The sequence below is a fragment of the Podarcis bocagei genome, assembly GCF_964188305.1.
Source record: "Podarcis bocagei genome assembly, chromosome: Z".
In the NCBI taxonomy this organism is placed as follows: Eukaryota; Metazoa; Chordata; class Lepidosauria; order Squamata; family Lacertidae; genus Podarcis; species Podarcis bocagei.
The window spans coordinates 3,543,179-3,562,056 of NC_138140.1; the positions used below are offsets into that span (position 1 = coordinate 3,543,179).

At 45.9% G+C, this 18,878-nt stretch overlaps 1 protein-coding gene across 14 annotated transcripts in view; it reads left to right on the forward strand.

The window, feature by feature from the left end:
* The window catches only part of DNM1 (dynamin 1), a 129,623-nt gene that overhangs the window by 96,415 nt on the left and 14,330 nt on the right, over window positions 1–18,878 (forward strand). For 9 of the 14 annotated variants that reach the window (XM_081179705.1, XM_081179704.1, XM_081179703.1 and 6 more), the window contains 5 exons: window positions 5,759–5,868; window positions 7,737–7,848; window positions 14,619–14,789; window positions 15,410–15,651; window positions 16,339–16,557. In XM_081179705.1, the coding sequence (XP_081035831.1) occupies window positions 5,759–5,868; window positions 7,737–7,848; window positions 14,619–14,789; window positions 15,410–15,651; window positions 16,339–16,557 (854 nt within the window). Of the gene's footprint in view, window positions 1–5,758; window positions 5,869–7,736; window positions 7,849–14,618; window positions 14,790–15,409; window positions 15,652–16,338; window positions 16,558–17,616; window positions 17,679–18,878 lie in introns of all 14 variants that reach the window. The other 5 variants (XR_014004240.1, XR_014004241.1, XR_014004242.1 and 2 more) reach the window with 2 other exon arrangements.

Genomic DNA, 18,878 nt, shown 5'->3' on the forward strand with positions numbered 1-18,878 from the left:
GTCATTTCAGCCACTGCACACACACATACCCACAGCTTGATTGCTAACACATGGGCTGGAGGCTCCCATCCAACACTTTGAAGGTCTCGGCCCTCGGCAGCTCGTTACACATTTTCCTGTCTCTATATTCAGGAAATGAAGTCAGAGCATTGATATAAAACAGGCTGGGCTGAAAGAGGAGAAGATGGAAATACTTGAGAGGCTGAGGCCAGGAATTTAGAGTGGGGGGCCAATGGCACAGCATATCATGTGTGCAAGAGAAGGGTCATGATACTGGGGGGTCCAAGAAGTCTCTTGCATCGCACTGCACGTCCTACGAGCAGTTCGGTCACATCCAGATATGCCAGATTCCAACCCTACCTGGTACTTTGAATCCTAGGGTAGTTTGCTTGTTGCTAGCCTGGTTTATTGCATCCAGGACTGCTGCAAAAGTTTGAGCTTGCTTCACTGGTGTTTCCTAACTGAGCCACATAACTGGCAAGGGGCAATGTGTGCTTTCCAAGAGCTGAGCTGCTAGTTCAGAGCAGAATTCCTTTGAAGAGCTCAGTAGCTTGGGGGTGTGGGTGTGGGTGTGGATACTGTGGGAGGTCAGTTGCAAGTCAACACCAGAACATGCAGAGCAGCTGTAGGAACATATAGCCTACAGGACTGCATCCTACATTAGGAAATTCCTACATGACCTTATAATCTTGACCTTCTACCATGTATGCATGTAACAACAACACACATAATATAATCGGATGTGGTTATTATTGCAACGAGAAGCATGCATGTGTCATACCAAAGTTTGGGAAGGGACCGTGTCATAGCCAAACAATGTGACCAGCAAGAATCATGCGGTTCTTGTTGGACTCCAGATGACAAGCTTCAATATTCCCCAGGATAAACAGCAACAACAGGCACTTAGAAACCAGTTTTCCACAGAAGAAGCCTAGCCTAGGTTATTTATCCCTGACATGCTATGTTTCCATGGACAAGGAATTTTAAATGTAGAAGAACACTCAGATAAGAAACCCATTGCTGGCTGTCCACTGTTTTCCATCTTAGCAAGAGCTGCACCGTATGATTTCCCTGCAGCATATAGCTAAGTTGTGAAGCAGCCCTTAATTGTTCTTGTGTTTAGCACATATTAGCAGTGAAAACTGAATGAATGTTAGCATTGAAGTACCTCATCCAGAAAAACGGGAAAGCAAACTGTTGTAGTTGTGTTCCTCCTCCCAGTGACATCTTCCTGGTGGTGAGATACCATATCCTGTGGCTTCAGGATTTGACATGGGTAGAAATTATTGAGCAGTAACTGTAAGCAGCAGCAAAGGATTGCGGGGCAATGGACTGTGAGCCAGGTACACCCTCGCTTTCTCCCATAGCATCAACATAAGAACCTAAGAAGAAGCCAATGGTCCATCTATTCTGGCCTCCTGTTCTCACAGATTTCTGTGGGACCTGAACATGTGCACTCCCCCCCCCCCCCGTTATTTCCAGCAACTAGTATTCATAAGCACTGCAGCCTGTAATCATCAGATGGGAAAGGCCTTTATGGTGCCAATGAACACGCTTGTATACCTTGAGGGTTCTGCCTGTGGTTGTTAGCTAAAAAGTCAGTGCTAGAGCACATGCTTTCCATTAGAAATATTGCAGTTGTGTTCCCTGGTATCTATGAGTAGGGCTTTGGGTAGGACTGGGGGAAATCCTTGTCAGAAGGCCCAGGGAGCCACTGACCCATGTCATAAGCACCAGCTCCTGGGGGCTGGTGCATTTCCCCCCCTCCATAGTTTTTTTTGGAGGGGGCTGGGCCCCCCCTCACGTCGGACCCCCTCAATCATCTTGAGAAGCTGGCACCTCTGACCCACACATACCTTTCCTCTGTTCCTTCTAGGCATGACTGAGCACCTCTCTCCCAGAGATTTCTCCCCCAAAACCCGCTTTTTAAAGCTGAATCAGAGGCAATGGCAATCCGTGGAAAACCTGAGCTGATGCTTGCTTTGATTGAGCACTAAAGAGCGGATTTTCACCAGGAGAGCAAAGGCAAAAATGCTCAGATATAGGGCTTTTAAGTGCAGACCAGTGCCTGGGAAGCACGGGGTGAAAGGTAAATGAGGATAAGCCCTTAGCCAGTATGGATGACACTGAGCTCGATGTACCAGGTGCTCTGGCTCAGTATAAGGCAGATTCCTATGTTCCTTTTTAATGCAACCCATACAGAACCATGAGAACTAGAATCTTATTTTATTTTTTGGCAGACAGAAGCTCAATGGTACCTGCTTTGCATTAAGAAGGTCCAGGGCTTGGCTCCCATCATCTTCCAGTAGAGCTGGGAAGCTGGGAGACACCCCCCCCCCCTCACAACCATTTAGCATAGGCAGTGGTGAGCTAGGAGAACCAATAATTTGCTTTGTCTTTCTGAATACCAGTCACCTGGTGGGTGGACTTCTGCCTTCATATCTTGCATGTGGGATTCCCAAAACCATCTGGTGGTCACTGTTGAACTCTGGGGTTGGGTTAAGTGGAACCTTGGTTTGATGCAACAGAGCTCTCAGGAACTTAGGTGCTGTAGCAACATAACAGAAGCTGCAGGATCAGGCCAAGGGCACTTTGGATCCAGCATCCTGTTCTCACAGTGGTCAGCCAAATACTTGTGGGAAACCAGCAAGCTGGACCTGAACACAAGAACTCACTGGGTGGCCTTGGTCAAGTTTTAGCCTGACTTAAAGCTCACAAAGAGACCTGGTCTGAACAGAGACATTGGATTCTTATCTCATTATACATGACTAAGCCATTTCTCACCTTCTCACCCCTTGCCTTTTCCTGTAAGACCTATTACAGTCGTTAAGAGTCGTCAACTGGCTCATCTCAGCTATCTGCCAATCTCCAATTCCCACCACCCTTCTGAGTAATACCCCTCCCCACCTTCTCACTATATAGAAGGATCTGGCAACTTCTGTTTCAGTGTATCTGAAGAAGTGTGCATGCACACGAAAGCTTATACCAAGAACTAACTTAGTTGGTCTTTAAGGTGCTACAGGAAGGAATTTTTTTTATTTTGACTATGGCAGACCAACACGGCTACCTATCTGTAACTTAAAGCTCACAGTTGTTGTGCTGCAATTTGTTTAAAACAAACAAACAAACAACGCACTTTTTCATGCTGGGAAGAGCAAAGGAAATGACTAGTAACATGACCTGACCTCAATGTGATTCATAGATTTGAAAGTGGCCACCCATTTCCATGCCTATGAAACAACTGAACAGGATCGTGGAGTAAAATGCATTTCCAGAACTATGGTTCCTTGCGGGCACATCCATCATCTTATAATCTTCTATGACGTCGCCTGTTGCTTGCCTTTTCTCTAAATGAAAACATACTGGATGCTGCAACCTTTCCTCCTACTTTCAGGAATGTGTCTAATGATCCCTTTAAAAAAGCAAGTATGGATGGAAGGGAGAATAGTGAGGCTGTCTCTGCACTTGCACCCCAGGCAGGTCCAATATTGAGAGGAAGTGTGTGGACATAGCAGGTCTCTGGGCCTGAGGTTCTCACTCCGGGGCTAATGAGTGATTTCTGCTCACTTTTCAAAATCTCCTGTGGCTACAGTGTTTGTGAGACACACCGCCTGTTCTTTTCAAACAGCAAGGAGAAGGCCCAGCAACCCTGTTTGGTATAGTCAGGACAGTAGTCAGAATTCAAACAACAATGCAGACACCATCCCCTTCTTTGCTTTTGCAGTTTCTAGTTAGATTTTGGCCCCTGAGAATTGCCAGCCAGCCTGCCTTTTCCATTTTCTGTCTTGCTGTAAGAGATCATGTTGCTTCAGTTTTCCAATAAAGCAGCCACAGTTGAATGCAGGAGAGGCTTCTGGGCTGACGGAAACGTTTGTCCCTCTTCCTGGTTTAATGGTTCCCCCTGTAGGTCATTTTAAATATACCAGTATTTTCTACTGATTTGCAACGTGGTCACAGAAAGATGCGTTTATGGGTTTAGGCCATAGCTGTCAACTTTCAGATTTGAAAATAAGGTATCAGTAGCCTCAAAAGTAAGGGATCAGCAGCTTCACCTGTCCCGGGGACAGTCTACGGGATATCTAACAATCCGGGACAGCAGCGGGAAACGGCGCTGGAATAAGGGAATTTCCCACAAAAAAGGGAAGGTTGACAGCTATGGTTTAGACTGGGTGAGCTGCTTATCGACCATCCCAGTAACACTAGAACAGCATAACACTCTCTCACTGGACATCTTATGTAGCTGAATGTTGGAGTATTCAGGACAGATGGAAGAATGTCCTCTAGCTAGAACACATAGAGGTTTTAGAAAAATCATTTGTTGTTAGCTGCCCAGCAGTCCTTTGGGACGAAAAGTAGGATATAAACAAATAAATAGCTAAACTTGGGAGGTTTTAAAAGAGGATTAGACAAATTCATGGAGGGTGACGCTATCAGTAGAAGAAGAAAAAGAGTTTGGATTTGATTTCCCACTTTATCAGTACCCTAGGAGTCTCAAAGCGGCTAACAATCTCCTTTCCCTTCCTCCCCCACAACAAACACTCTGTGAGGTGAATGAGGCTGAGAAACTTCAGAGGAGTATGACTACCCAAGGTCACCCTGCAGCTGCTGCCCAAGACAAATTGCCTCAGCCTTCTTCATGGACTCTCCAGCCTTGATGGCTGGAGATAGCTTCTGAACTGCAGTTGCTGGGAACCTCAGTGGGGAGAGGGCTCTTGCGCCCTTCTTGCGTGCTTCCCAGAGACATCTTGGTGGCCACTGTGCACAGAGTTTATGTGTGGGCTGTGCAATGCCCCGTCTTACTGAACATTTGTTCAGATTCGTTTGTTGGGGAGATTATGTCTTCCAGTCAATTGATCTTTCTCCCACACTTTTCCTTGTATTTCCCCACCATTCTCCTAACTGTGAATAGGACTTTCCATTTGCTCCGTGCAGAACTGTTTTTTTTGGGTTGGTGCTATGCTCCCTGCCCTTCTGGGTAGCCACTTTAAGAAATCACCTTTGGAACAGCATTCCTGTGTGTTTTGGAAAATAGAGGACATTGTTCACTACATTAGCCCATGTCCTCTATTTAAAAATTATGGTGGGAAAATATCTCAGTTTATCCACAGGGATAGATAGATAGATAGATAGATAGATAGATAGATAGATAGATAGGGGGTACAATCCCAGAAGGAAAACAAACATTTAAAACAATGTACAACAATAAATTTAAAATTTATAAATGTGATAAGTATATAGACACTTAAAACTTTAAGATAAGCTACCACAGAGAGATGACACAGAGTCACCCATGGAACCGAGTTTGGGGATTTTCTTAACGAACTAGTTTGGGTTGGGGGGTGGTCTGCACCTACAAATCTGGACACAGAATTTGGCGACCATCTGGGTTGTCTTATGATCTTTGCCTGACAGGAGAGAGTCAAATTTTTGCTTTTCCAGGAGGTCAGCGAGCCTCACCAGCAGGGGATCAATGGGCCACAGGGATAATTTTATTACATCAAGTGAGATTGTGTGCTTTTTGCCGTTGGACAAGGGAAATCACATTAACTTGCATGCTTCTGGAAATCAAGAGCCAGTTTTGTGGCTCAACTCTGAACATCTTTCTTCTTCTCCCTGTTATGACTTATAGCTAAATAAATATGATGGTTGCTAATGCTATTAGCCCCTTTACTTAAATAGAAATCAGCACACTTCACAATGGTGTTGAATGCTTATCAGGGCTGGGAAATAACTGGCGGGTGCTCTTTGTGCCTTTCAGGAAAAAGAGAAGAAATACATGTTGCCAGTGGATAATCTGAAGGTGCGGGATGTCGAGAAGGGCTTCATGTCCAGCAAGCACATCTTTGCCCTCTTCAACACTGAGCAGAGGTGCTGCCCTTTATCTGAAATTCCAGTAATACCATTCCATCTGCACATTTGGGGGTTTCATAAGGGCAGAGAATGGCAAGTGTGAGGAAAGTGAGGTCGTGGGATGGCAAGTATTAGGAAGGTGAGGGTGTAAGAGGACAGGTGTTGGCACCGTGGTGGCAGAAGGCGGCAATTAGTAAAGGCATCAGTAAAGGCATAGGATGGCAGATGTATTTACTCTGGGGATAATTAGGTGTATAAAGGACAAGGGTGTGTGTGATGCTATAGGAAAGTGTAAAAGCACTGTTTCCTAAACTCTGAAAGCCCTGCTTTCTAAGGACCAAGCAGGATACAGGCACGGGAAATCTGTGATCAGGATATATCACATTTTGTTTTTAAAGTTCAAAGGAACAACTGGGCTGTGTGACTTTCCTGATACAAGGCTGGTGGAAGAGCCAGCAACAGAATGCAATGGTGGAGAGATGCAGAAGATCCCTGGCTGCAAATGATTAACCCAGCTGAATTGCACAGAAAAGAAGTGGTTTATGCCTCACATTTATGCAGCTGGTGTTGCAAGCGAGGCCAAGGCTGAATGGGAGCCTCTCTGCACCCTGCTCTCCCTCAGTGTATGATACGAAATTGCACCCTCTGTCTGACAAATAAAACTCAGTTCAGATGATCCTCCAAATTATTATTTGGAAAACTGGGGGTTGCACCCTCCTCCATTGCTCTGTTGATTTCAGCCTACAGATGGATGCATCAGTATATTTCAAGCTCATGTCAGTTTCAGATGAGTTCTTTTTTATGTAAGTTCCACCACCCCTTGTGCAGTAATCTGCCATTAAAAATAATAATCTGTATGGAAATTTACATTTAAAGATGTGCTCTATCATTTCTAAATATATTTTATCCTAAAATATACCTTTGTAAAACCCCTTTTGGTCCATTTTTTCAGCTGAGCACTATATTGCAAAATTCAGAGAAGTGCAAATTCTCACGTTCTCACATTAGACCGGTGGGTGCAAATCAGGACCCTTTATGGCAGGATTAACAGAAAACAAGTTAATGAAGCATCCCTACTGGAGCCATGGTTTGCTTGATGTCCAGACTGGGCGAATATGGCCAGGGATAACCTCCAGGTCATTTTTTGAAACTGTGGTTTGAAGAGGCTTTGCAAACTATGTTTGGAAATGGAACTGTTCGTCAGCTGGCAGTCTCACAACAAGCAGCATATAGACTGATTACTTCCTTTTGGCCCCTTTTCCTGAGATGTTTCCTAACTTGTGACTACAGATGGGAGAGAAACTCAACTCAGTTCTCAGTTAAAGCCAAATCTACCTAATTCATATTTTCAGGACCAATCCACAAACTGAAACGCAGTCCTCCTTTGAAATTCTCACTTCTCAGAATTTTGCAATAAAGTTTCCTAGCTGAGTAATGTGTAGAAAATACGTATACAGTGGTGCCCCGCAAGACGAATGGCTCGCAAGATGGAAAACTCGCTAGACGAAAGAGTTTTCCGTTTTGGAGGTGCTTCGCAAAACAAATCTCCTATGGGCTTGCTTCGCAAGACGACAATGTCTTGCGAGTTCCTGCTGGTTTTTCCCCTCCCCCCCTTTTCTAAGCCGCTAAGCCGCTTATCAGCTGATCCGATCAGCAGATAAGCCGCTAAAAGCCGCTAATAGCGCTAATCCGCTAATCCGTCAATGGGCTTGCTTCGCAAGACGAATAAACCGCTAGACGAAGAGAATCACAGAACGGATTCTTTTCGTCTTGCGAGGCACCACTGTATTAGGATAAAGCGTGCTTTTTAAAAATGCATATATGTGTGAAAATAACTTTTAAAATGTGTTTTATATTAGGTATTTTTTTGTTTTCTTTTGCCCCAGGAATGTGTACAAAGATTACCGGCAGCTGGAGCTGGCCTGTGAGACCCAGGAGGAGGTGGATAGCTGGAAGGCCTCCTTCTTGCGCGCAGGAGTTTACCCGGAGCGTGTTGGGGTGAGTTGATCCACAGCAGCGACAGAAGGGTAAAGGAGTGTGGGGGTGAAAGCATCTTAGAGCAAACCATGCCTACGAAGGACACCGCCCTCCCTGGTAGGGGCAGCCATGTTTGTTTGTTCATATGATCTACTCTGTTCATGTACAAAGCAAAGAGGGAATGAGTGATGGATGTGGGAAGCCAAACTTTCCCCCCAGGTTCTCACACACAGTCCATTGCCTCAGCTCCCAGCATCAGAGGTCAGCCAAAGGTAGCATTACCTGTAGAAGTGGAACCCTGCGTGTCCTTCTTGTTGTGCCTTCAATTTCTGCTCATCTCAAGATCTCCCTGAACATTCTGATTGGGAGACAATAGCACGTCCCCAATACAGTGGAACCTCAGAAGCCGAATGCCTGTAAACTCAAACGTTTCGGCTACCAAACGATCGAAAACTGGAAGTGATTGTTCCAGTTTTCGAACGATTTTTGGAAGCCAAATGTCCCGCGCAGCTTCCGATTGGCTGCAGGACGCTCCTGCAGCCAATCAGAAGCCCCGCCTTGGAAGTTGAATATTTTGGTAGTCGAACAGACTTCCCGAATGGATTCCGTTCGACTTACAAGGTATGTCTGTATTTAGATTGCTCTTGGGGCCCTGTATCACCACAATGGAAGAGTCTGCTGCTTGGGGGATTTCTGACATGCTGTGCTCAATGCCCTCTTTGACATGCCAAGCGCCACCACCTCTGATGCGTCCTCCCCTGTCCTTCCCATTGAGTTTTTCACCAGAGATAACCTTGCCCTGCTGGTTCTCTTCCACACAGTTTCCTTTATGTCCACTATATCAATGCTGTCTTCTAAGGCCATCTTGGCTTGGAGGCTTCTAGCAGTAGCAAGCAAACACTTGAATACAGTCTCTCTCTCTTCACGTGTCTTTGACACTTGCCTTTTGAGCTGCGGAGCAGTGGCCTCTCTGAATTGCTGCCCTGTCCCCTTGCACATATAATGCCTTGCTTTGCACACACCCCATTTAAATTTTCCTCAGTTTCATCCTCTTTATCTCAGGGAGAAAATTTGTTTTGAACTGGACCCTACTTGGCTCCCTTCAGCTCTCCCCACAATCGGTTTTATATTCATTTCATTTCAAGCGCCAATGGTCTGGTTCCAACCTGGTTCAAGTGGAGCCTGTGCCTTTTGTACAGGCCTAGCTCGCCCCAAAATGTTCCCCATTGCCTCACAAATCCAGAGCCCTCTTCCTGACACCATCGTCTCTTCCACACATTGAGGCCACAAAGCTGTGCCTCTCCAGCTGTCCCTGCCCATGGAAGCCAAGGCGTTGGAGGTCCTGGCTTACAGCATCCTACCTAGCAACCTAAATTTGGCTCCTGAGACCTGATGACTGGGTTTTCCCATGTCAGTGGTGTCAATGTGCCCCACAACCACTGATTCCTCCCCTGCACTGTCAACCAGGCTCTCAAGGTGATGAGCAACACCAACAACCTTCACACCAGACAGGCAGGTAATTTCCTCTCTGGTCTGCTTGTCCATCCTGCACCAAACAATCTATGTTTTTAACTATTGAATCAGCTTCTGCCAGGATCCCTCCACCCCCTAGAGAGCTTTCCTTGACACGAAAGGATAGCTCTTCTTCCTCCAAGGAAATGGTCCATTCAAAAGAAACATTCCCATCTGCCTCAGAGCAACACTCTTCTTCCTCAAGCCCCCCCTTCTCCCCTGACAGCAGAGGAGCTATTTTCGGGAGAGAGGGGTGCATCTTTAACATCCCTGAAGACTTCACCCACCAACCTCTCTGCCTCTCTTAGCTTTTCCGTGTCTTCCTGTAGCTTCCTGCTGAAAATCTTGTACCTTTGTACCAAATGTTCTGATTTATCTTTTTGTCCCCCCCCTTTTTTTTTGCTAAAGTGCAACAGTACCTGTTCAGGTGGCAATACTGCAGCAACACAAGGGACACATTCATAGAATCATAGAATCATAGAGTTGGAAGAGACCACAAGGGCCATCGAGTCCAACTCCCTGCCAAGCAGGAAAATTGCAGGAACGCAGAATGATGTGCGGGCGTGTGGTGATCTAGCACTAATACACCATTGTTGTGTCAGTGGCATGCTAGCCACAAAAAACATCTACTAGTCTGGAAGGGCCCTAAGCAAGACAAGAGAGGAGAAAGGTTCTGCTCCCCTCAATTGAGAAGGAATGCAGGGGGGAGGATGTTAAAATGGGATGCCCAGCCCTGCTTTATACGCAGGTGGGGTAGAGATGTGAACAGCAAACATGGCAGCTGACATTATGTTTTGTTTGGTTCTAATGGTTCTATTATTTTTATGGTTTGGTTGGTTACTTTTATTTTGCATTTTGTAGCCCGCACTGCTATCTTGAATTGGGTTGGGTTATAATGATTTCAAAAACGGATAAATAAAATATACTTTTGTGATTACTCACAAGGTAGTTTCTGTTTGCCTGAACACTCTAGCAGTGACCAATACAGGAAGAACAGCAGCTTAGAACTAAAGTCAGTGAATGTGAACGTTAGGATAGTAGAAGTACTTCACTTCCAGATTTCCATATATTTCTAAAGTATTTCAATTAATGTAAAATCAAGGAAGGAAGGAAGAAGGACAACACAATCAAAGTTTTAAATTTAGGAGCAAAACAGAGCTTGTATTTCCTAAATAAGTAAAGAGCATATAATTTAGAGGGGGGAAATAAAAGCAGCAAAAAACACAAAGCATCAGTCCAAATGTTGGAGCCAGAGGGTATTCCCACCATCTAGATTTCTTTCAAATATCATTGTTATTAGTTGTTCCATTAGGATTTTTAATTTAAAAAGTGGAGTACAACTAAAATATGTTTGGTGCTGACTGTCCTTGGAGAGGACAGTGTCGACAACTGGCCTTCATTTAAAAAAAAAGAGGCAGAGTATAATCTTGTGTCACTCTGCTTTCGTATATACAGATCATTTATCTTCTGATAAGGGACCATCTTTCCTTAGAATTAACAACTTCCTGGGCAGCTGGATCTCACAGATGAATTGTTTCGACAGTATTCCTTTTCAAGGTCTCTTTACTTATCTGAGATTCCCTATCATATTAGAGGAGAAGCAGATGTATTTCAAAACAAATTCATGCCTCTTTAAGACATGAAACAAAAAGGGGGAAATGTAAATGGCGTAACTATGAGGGGCTCTTGACTGGCTTCAAACCAGGTGTGGGGAACCTCTCCCTCCCCCCATGTTGCTGAATTACAGCCCCATTATCCTAGCAAGCATGGCCAATGACCAATGGCTTTCAACTGATGCGAGGTCTTGTGTTTCGTATAATGGCGAGTCACAGACTCATGCTGCGAAGAAGGAGGTTCGAAACTGATAGGATTACTTAGGTGGTGTGTCTTGTGGTTGTTGTTTTCATTAGAACCTGTAACAGTGGCCAAGATTCTCACTATTAAGATTCCTTGGCTTGTTGGCAGAGTGAGGTTCTCCCCGCATCCACCTACAGGAGTTGTTATTTTCATTTTTTAGCAACGGATCACCAGTGATATCCAATCATAACTTTGTCCACAGGCCCTTCCCTGCATTTCAGGCACCACCAACACCGTTCCCTGTCATAAGGCTGCTTATCTCCCACCCCAGACAACAGTTGGCCCTTGAAATCACCACTTGGAGCAAGAGTGTGTTTCTCCATAGGAGGGGAATTGAGGACAGGACCATGAGGGGGATGGGTGGGTGAGGAGAAGCAGCTCCCACTCCAACAAGGACAACATGTAGTGCCTGGAGAAGAGGTGGCAGCCCTCTTCATCCCCATCTCTTCTAAATATCCCATTTATTGTACCACTCACAGCCCCCATTCCCTGCTTTGCCCACTCATTATTCCCCACTTCCTCTTCCTTCTCACAGGCTCCACACACACACCATGTCTTCCATGCACGGAGCAGATCACTTGGTCTACATTGGATCACAACCCACCAGGCCGCCATATTGTATGACTTGCTAAGTGACTGTGGTGCCACCTTGTTGGTGATACAGTGGAATGATTCTGCCTCTGAGTCCGTCATATGCTGTGTTGTCCTTCTGAACTCTTTAAAACCCATTCTGCCCTTGTCGTGCTTTACCCCATTTTAATCAGCGTGCTTCCCCTCCTTCGCTTTGCATTCCCCTGTCCTTTGATATACTTTGTGGATAGGCTCTCCATGGGCCCTGCCTCCTTGTCCAATATTCTTAAACTAGATCCAATGTAAGTTCTGGGGGCACAAACCCTTGTCACTACTGGTAAGTAATTTTCTCTAGGAATCTATACTTATTGAGCCAGTTTTACTTTTTTATTTTTATTTTTATTCTGTTGCTTTGCAGATATTCCGTTCCAGTCAATTTTATTTGGTTAACTATCTGCCTTATCTTTGAGTTCCTTTAAACATACATTTTTTGGTGAGGTTTGCCATATTTTCAAGGCCATACTATTAGATACACCAGATGTGCACCAGATGATGCAAAGTAAAATACATGGATTTTTTTAAAAAGTCACATTTTTTTCTTGTTTTTGTTTTCCCTTTTTGCTTTTTGTGCTCAAATGGCCCTCCAGGACAAAGACAAAGTAAGTGATGGCCCACCTTTGCCTGCTCTGCCCTATAGTGGGAATCTCATCGTCTATTTCTGAATTGCTCTTTTTGAATTTATTTATTTTTATTTTTTTTACTTTCTTTTTTAAAAATACCAAAACACCCTTCTGTCTCCATGTCCCAAAAGACATGCATTCCTCCCTTCCTCTTCTTTGCACTTCCTGTCACATTTGCCTGTTTAATTTCTTTCCATTCTTCTTACTTCTGTTTTCCTTTTACTCGTCTTGAGTGTCCTTGTCTTTGGAATTTGATTGCCCAATTTCTGAGTTGCATCCAAATGAGCCTTTGCCCCATCTTGGGTTCTTGTTTTTAGAGTCTCTCCGCTTCCTCATTGTCCCGGTTTCCAATCCCCTTCATCTTCCGTTTCCAAAACCGCAGTGATGCTTTCATCAACCATTTGTGACAAAACCACAAAGGAAGAAAGTTGGGTTGGGGGTGGAGAAAGAGACCTGAGCTGAAAGAACCTTCCTCTGTGAGAGACTGTTGCCGCCCCCAAAAAATCTGTCTTCACTTGATGCCCCGGTGTTCTAGGGAGGAAAATAAAATGAATGATCAAAAGAAGTAGGTGGGCACCCTAAGTATGGAAACAAGCATTGTGCCACACAGCTGTTAGAAAAACACCCTGGGGGTGCCCCTTCTGCAGTCCCCAAACTCCGAGTGTCCTCTGGTATGCGCAGCTCTGGAAAAGGCATTTCCCTTCTTCTCCAGTGCGCTTCAGCAGCATATATCAAATGATATGTGCACACTAATCTTCTAGCAAAACATCAAGAAGCATGAGACTAATCTACGTATTTATTTACTCACTATGTACAGAAAAAGGAGTCATGGCGTCCTCTCTCTCCAGCTCCGAGAGGGAAACAGAGGAGCAAGTAAAAGCAAAAGTACAGTACAATAATACATACAACGGAAGAGATAAGACTGTCTTCCGTTCCCACACTCTTCCCAGACAGGCATGTGATTTACACCAATCTCACCTGCAGCATCGGAGGCATGAAATACTAACATCCTCCCCCTTTTCAGGTAACCGATGCTGCATAGGCTAACACAGCAGTAAGTGAAGTAAACATACAGTTGTCATACGCATAGTATACCTCTGTAGTACCTGTCCCACTTGTGGGACTACTCGCCACTGGACTGGCCTCATGCCTGACCACCTTGCACTTGTGGGTTCCATGGGACTAGAGCCGTAGCTCTGTTCCTGTCGTGGGGTATAGTGGGGCGAAGAACCTGTGGTCTTTTAGATGTTGTTGGGATCCAGCTCCCACCCTCCTTGAGCATTGGCCATGCTGGCTGGGGCTGATGGGAACTGGAGTCCAACAACATCTGGAGAGCCACAGGTTCCTCTTCCCTGGATTAGACCCTACTTCATCATGTGCATAAAGTGTGTCCTCATCTGGCAGTTTTATATGGGTAAACTGCTGAACTAGAGTTTGTCAGCAAACGTTGATTCCTGATTTGTTTAGGACTCAATCAAGATCACTGACTTCTCTCCCAGTACAGATGTTTTAAATGAGCATTGCTGAAGATTGCATTATTGCCAATGACTGCTGCTGTGAGCTTCCCGTGGGCTTATCTTGTATATGTCTAGGCTTCGTATAGAAATGCCACAAAATTGTCTCTTCCCTTTCATGGCCTCTTGAGAATACTTATTTCAGCTTATCTAATCTAGCTATCTAACCATTTAACACTTTGGGCAAATTCACAGAAATTGGTGTAGGTGGCTTCTAATCTATATAGTGTTTTATAGGCAAGGCGAGCCAACATAAAGCTCATTCATTTAACCAGAAAGCATCCTCTTGTGCATCTATATGTAATAAAATAACTAAGGAGTATCGTAGGAGATTCTCCAAGCTCTCTCGCTCCTGCTTTGGGAAGGGGGCACCTGATTGGTCAAGCTCTAGCAGCTCAGCATCCTCCCATCCCCCTCCCAAGGCTGGAATTGAGAAGAACCAAAGTGAGGATCCAAAATTTCTGGGGTGTGTGTGTGTGTGATTTGGATATATTGAGAAATTAGGTAAGAATGAGATCATCAGCTCTGAAGTGACAAGCCCCATGTCTTCTCATGGTGTTTCATCAGTTCCTCAGCCCTTCCCTTTTTTTGCCCCTGGAGGTGTGGCGTGTGTTTGCCTTGCTAAAGACACAACCTGTTTCTTCAACATCCTACATAGGCCAGTGAGTCGGAAGAGAATGGATCTGACAGCTTGATGCATTCCATGGACCCTCAGCTGGAGAGACAGGTGGAAACCATCAGGAACCTTGTAGACTCCTACATGGCCATTGTCAACAAGACCATCCGTGACCTCATGCCTAAGACCATCATGCACCTTATGATAAACAATGTATGTATCCCATCAAACAGTCTATGGGACTGCATGTAACCTAGGACAGTGGAGGCCCAATGTGAGGTAAAAGCTAGAATGGGAGACTAGGACTAGGAAGACTGGGCCGTTGGCATGCATATTGTATTAGGAAAAACAGTCTTATATAAATGCTTCTTCAAAAGTGGGTCCAGCTGCATTCAATGGGATTTACTTCCTGTTAAGTAAGCATAGAGTAGCAAAAATAGATGCTTAATATTAGACAAAGGGGCCTGGAATATCAGGGTAAGGTAAAGGTAAAGGGACCCCTGACCATTAGGCCCAGTCGTGACCGACTCTGCGGCGCTCATCTCGCTTTATTGGCCGAGGGAGCCGGCGTACAGCTTCTGGGTCATGTGGCCAGCATGACTAAGCCGCTTCTGGCGAACCAGAGCAGCGCACGGAAACGCCGTTTACCTTCCCGCCGGAGCGGTACCTATTGATCTACTTGCACTTTGACGTGCTTTTGAACTGCTAGGTTGAACTGCTAGGAATCTCAGGGTAGGGGCTACCTAAAAAGTGGCCTAGGCAGATAGCAGTTTAAATGTTTATATTGCAGATCTACTCTGAATGGTGACTGCCTCTGTTTCCCCCTTTGGTAGACAAAGGACTTTATCCACTCGGAGCTGCTGGCAAACCTGTATTCCTGTGGAGACCAAAACACACTGATGGAAGAATCAGCCGAGCAAGCCCAGCGGCGTGACGAGATGCTGCGCATGTACCATGCCTTGAAGGAGGCACACCACATCATCGGGGACATCAACACCACCACCATCAGCACTCCCTTGCCTCCGCCGGTGGACGACTCCTGGCTGCAGGTGCAGAACATACCGTCCGGACGCAGGTACCCGAGGCTCAGGGGGAGGCCCCTGCAGACCTTCCTGAGGCCTCTTTTAGCAACTTAGGTGGGGCCCACTGCTGGAATGGGAAGCTTGGGCACTGGAGCATTGCAGTTCAGCTAAGCAGCCACATTTGTGCTCACAAAGCATCGCAGGGGTCGCTGGGACCTTGGTGCTCACCCAGCGCACAAAAGGCTTGTGGAGGATGGAGGTGGATGGCAGCCAGGGGCGCCAACTTGAGTAAAATGGGGGAGGGAGGTAAGCCCCGCCCCGCACAATTGATCACAAGACATGCTGTACACACACGATTTGAATGGCAATGTTCATCCACTTTGTGGGGCTCAGCCCCTTCAAATATTTTATTGGGGCCCCCGAAGAGATCTCAGCCCCTAGGAGGGATTGCTACACATGGTGTGTACACGATCCTCACACCTTTGCCTCAGGTAAACAAGTAGGCTGTGGTAGCGTTGCAAATCCTGTAAACACTACTGCAGGATTTGCACTTACTTGGCAAGAGACCATGAGGCAAAAGACATATTCACCAAAAGCATGGGCGCCTCCCTCCCTCAAAATGCTGCCATCTCCCTTGAAAGTGGTTTTGTCTTTAGCCTGAAGGGTTCTTTAAATGTGCCAGAGCACCTTGTCATCCTGTGGGCCTGCCGCGGCAGTGAAACCCTCTCTCTGTTCAATAGGTCTCCCACATCCAGCCCTACACCCCAGAGGAGAGCTCCTGCAGTCCCCCCAGCCAGACCTGGATCGCGAGGCCCGGCTCCTGGACCACCGCCTGCTGGTGGTCCCACTCTGGGTGGTGCTCCTCCTGTGCCCTCTAGGCCTGGGGCCTCCCCTGATCCTTTTGGGCCTCCCCCTCAGGTTCCATCTCGGCCCAACCGTGCACCTCCCGGTGTCCCCAGGTAAGTCTGGCTGTGCAGTGGGTGGGCGGGAAGGGGAAAACAGGCTCTGGCCACCAGCTGCACTAGAACCTCATGAACCTCAGCCCACTTCCCAGGGAGTCAGGCCCATTGAACACAGCGAGGATTCCTCCAGAGTAAATATGCTTAGGGTTGTGCCATTAAGTGCCTCTCCCGGTGCTCAAGGTAGTAACTGGATTCCCCAACTGCTGCCCATGAGAACCTGCTCATTCTTTGCATGCTGAGCTTCCATTTGGGAGATGATATTGGGATCTTTTTTATCCTTTGGTGGATCTGAGGAAAAGGTGGTTTGGGAGATCACTGGAGGCAGCAGCACTGCCTGGAGTGGTGTGCTGGTGTTGAAGAAGATCTGTCATAATGGCTAGGTGCAAGGGCCTCGTTAGGGAGAAAGCCTAGGACAGTCCTGGCTCCTATAGTAGGCCTCAAATCACCTCCTTCCACCATTTTTAAAACTTTGCTTAGGTTGTCCATCCTGGCAGCCAGGGAAATGTGGGCATGGTTATAAGGAAGCACGTTCCGAAATTTAGGAGAGGCCAAGTTCAGTACAAACAGGAACTACTTATGCAGATTTCATGTAAATCTGTCTCATGAGCTACTGCCCCCAGACCTTTGAGCGCCTGGGAGCGCAAGATGTAAGTGAGAGAATTCTAGAGAATTTCTTACTAAGCATTTTCTATCCTTTTCTGATGCAGGGCTTTCAGTCAGAGTAGGAAGTCACTTCAGTCTAGAGTCTTAGGGCTTTCTAGTGTGACACCACCCCACCTGTCCAGTGGTTCTTGCAAGAAAGAAAGTGTTATATTATTGATTGAGGAGGAGAACTGTATTTCACCCCCTTTGTGATGAATTTCCAAGGTAGAGAGCCCCATAGAAACAGACCCCCACTCCAGCCAGAGCAGCCAGGTCCTCCCTGGGGGAAACATGGTTCTGTCAACTTCTCTTTCTATAACATGAAGAAAGTTTAGCCAGAATAAGATGTTGCACTTTGGACCTGGCATGCAGAAGACTACAACTGAGAATGATAGCAAAACTTGTTTCCTATAGAACAGCACCACGGACTTTTACGTGAAGATCAGTCCAAACGAGTTCGGTGGAGGTACTCCCAAGTAAATACGCATAATTCTATGCATGTTTACCAAGAACTTAGGCTGCAGTCCTGACCCACCTGCCTGGGAGTAAGCCCCATTGACTTCAATAAGACTTACTTCTGGGTAAATATGGTTGGGAGACTTGCACTGCTAAGTCATACAATGGGAGCATGACCTGTGGAATGCGGTGGGCCTTGATTAACAAACAGACATGTAAAAGACCAGGCTGCTGCACGTGGTTTTGTGTGTCTGGAAATACTTTGTTTTGCAAATGATACAGAAACATTTGGGAAGAGTTTTGTTGCTGATATTTAACTGCTGATCTTAAGCAAAAGAAGGCTGTCTTTTATTTATTTGTTTGTTCATTGTTTGTTTGTTTGTTTGTTTGTTTGTTTAAATAGCGAGTAGCTGTCCAGAGCTGGTATTGGGGGTTTTTTTATGTGTGAGTAGGGAACTAGCTATAAATGCTTCATTTCAAATAGCTGAACTTGAGAAACTGCTGTGGGAAGATTGTCGATAAAGCATTTGTTTCAGTGTTGCTTCCTACTGAGAAAGGCTTCTCAGGGTGTCTTAAAGGAGTTGGCTGGGACTTGCCTTATCCTCTTAATTAGCAGAATTTCCTGGCAAAGCCCTTGACCTGAGTTGAAAACATGGATCAGGACTTTTCTGTCACTGAACATGAGGCTGTTTGATCACATTAACTTTTACTATGCTCCTGTTTTTTTGCACCCCTTGAACAGTGAGAAGACTTAAGTCATTAGCAATTCACCTGACCCACAAACTGAGCAATATTGGTTTAACAAATCTCAGGAGTTGCAGCTTGCTGAGAATACTCTGCTGGGGATTCCCCCATCACCCACCTCCTCAACTATATGTCCCAGGGCAGTTTCCTCGGAAGAAGGAATGGCTATTTAACCAGTTTAAGTCTGTGGTGCAGATACACTCTGCCATGAGGAAGAGTGAGGTGGATTCCTCAGGTGTCAGGAAAACTGCATGTAGCCTGCCCTGGGCCCCTTAAGCCAGCTCCCTGCCCTTTTGTGTAGGAGATGCTGCCCCTTCACCAGTGGCGATGCAAGATTTAGCTGTGTTCATTCTGCTTGATGATTCAGGCAGCCCACCAGGTTCCATTTGCTGTACCTTCACATTATCGTTAGAAGTAAAGCACAAAACCTAGAAAATTATAATTTCCCCAATCCCAGCTCTGGGCTGTTCAGCTGT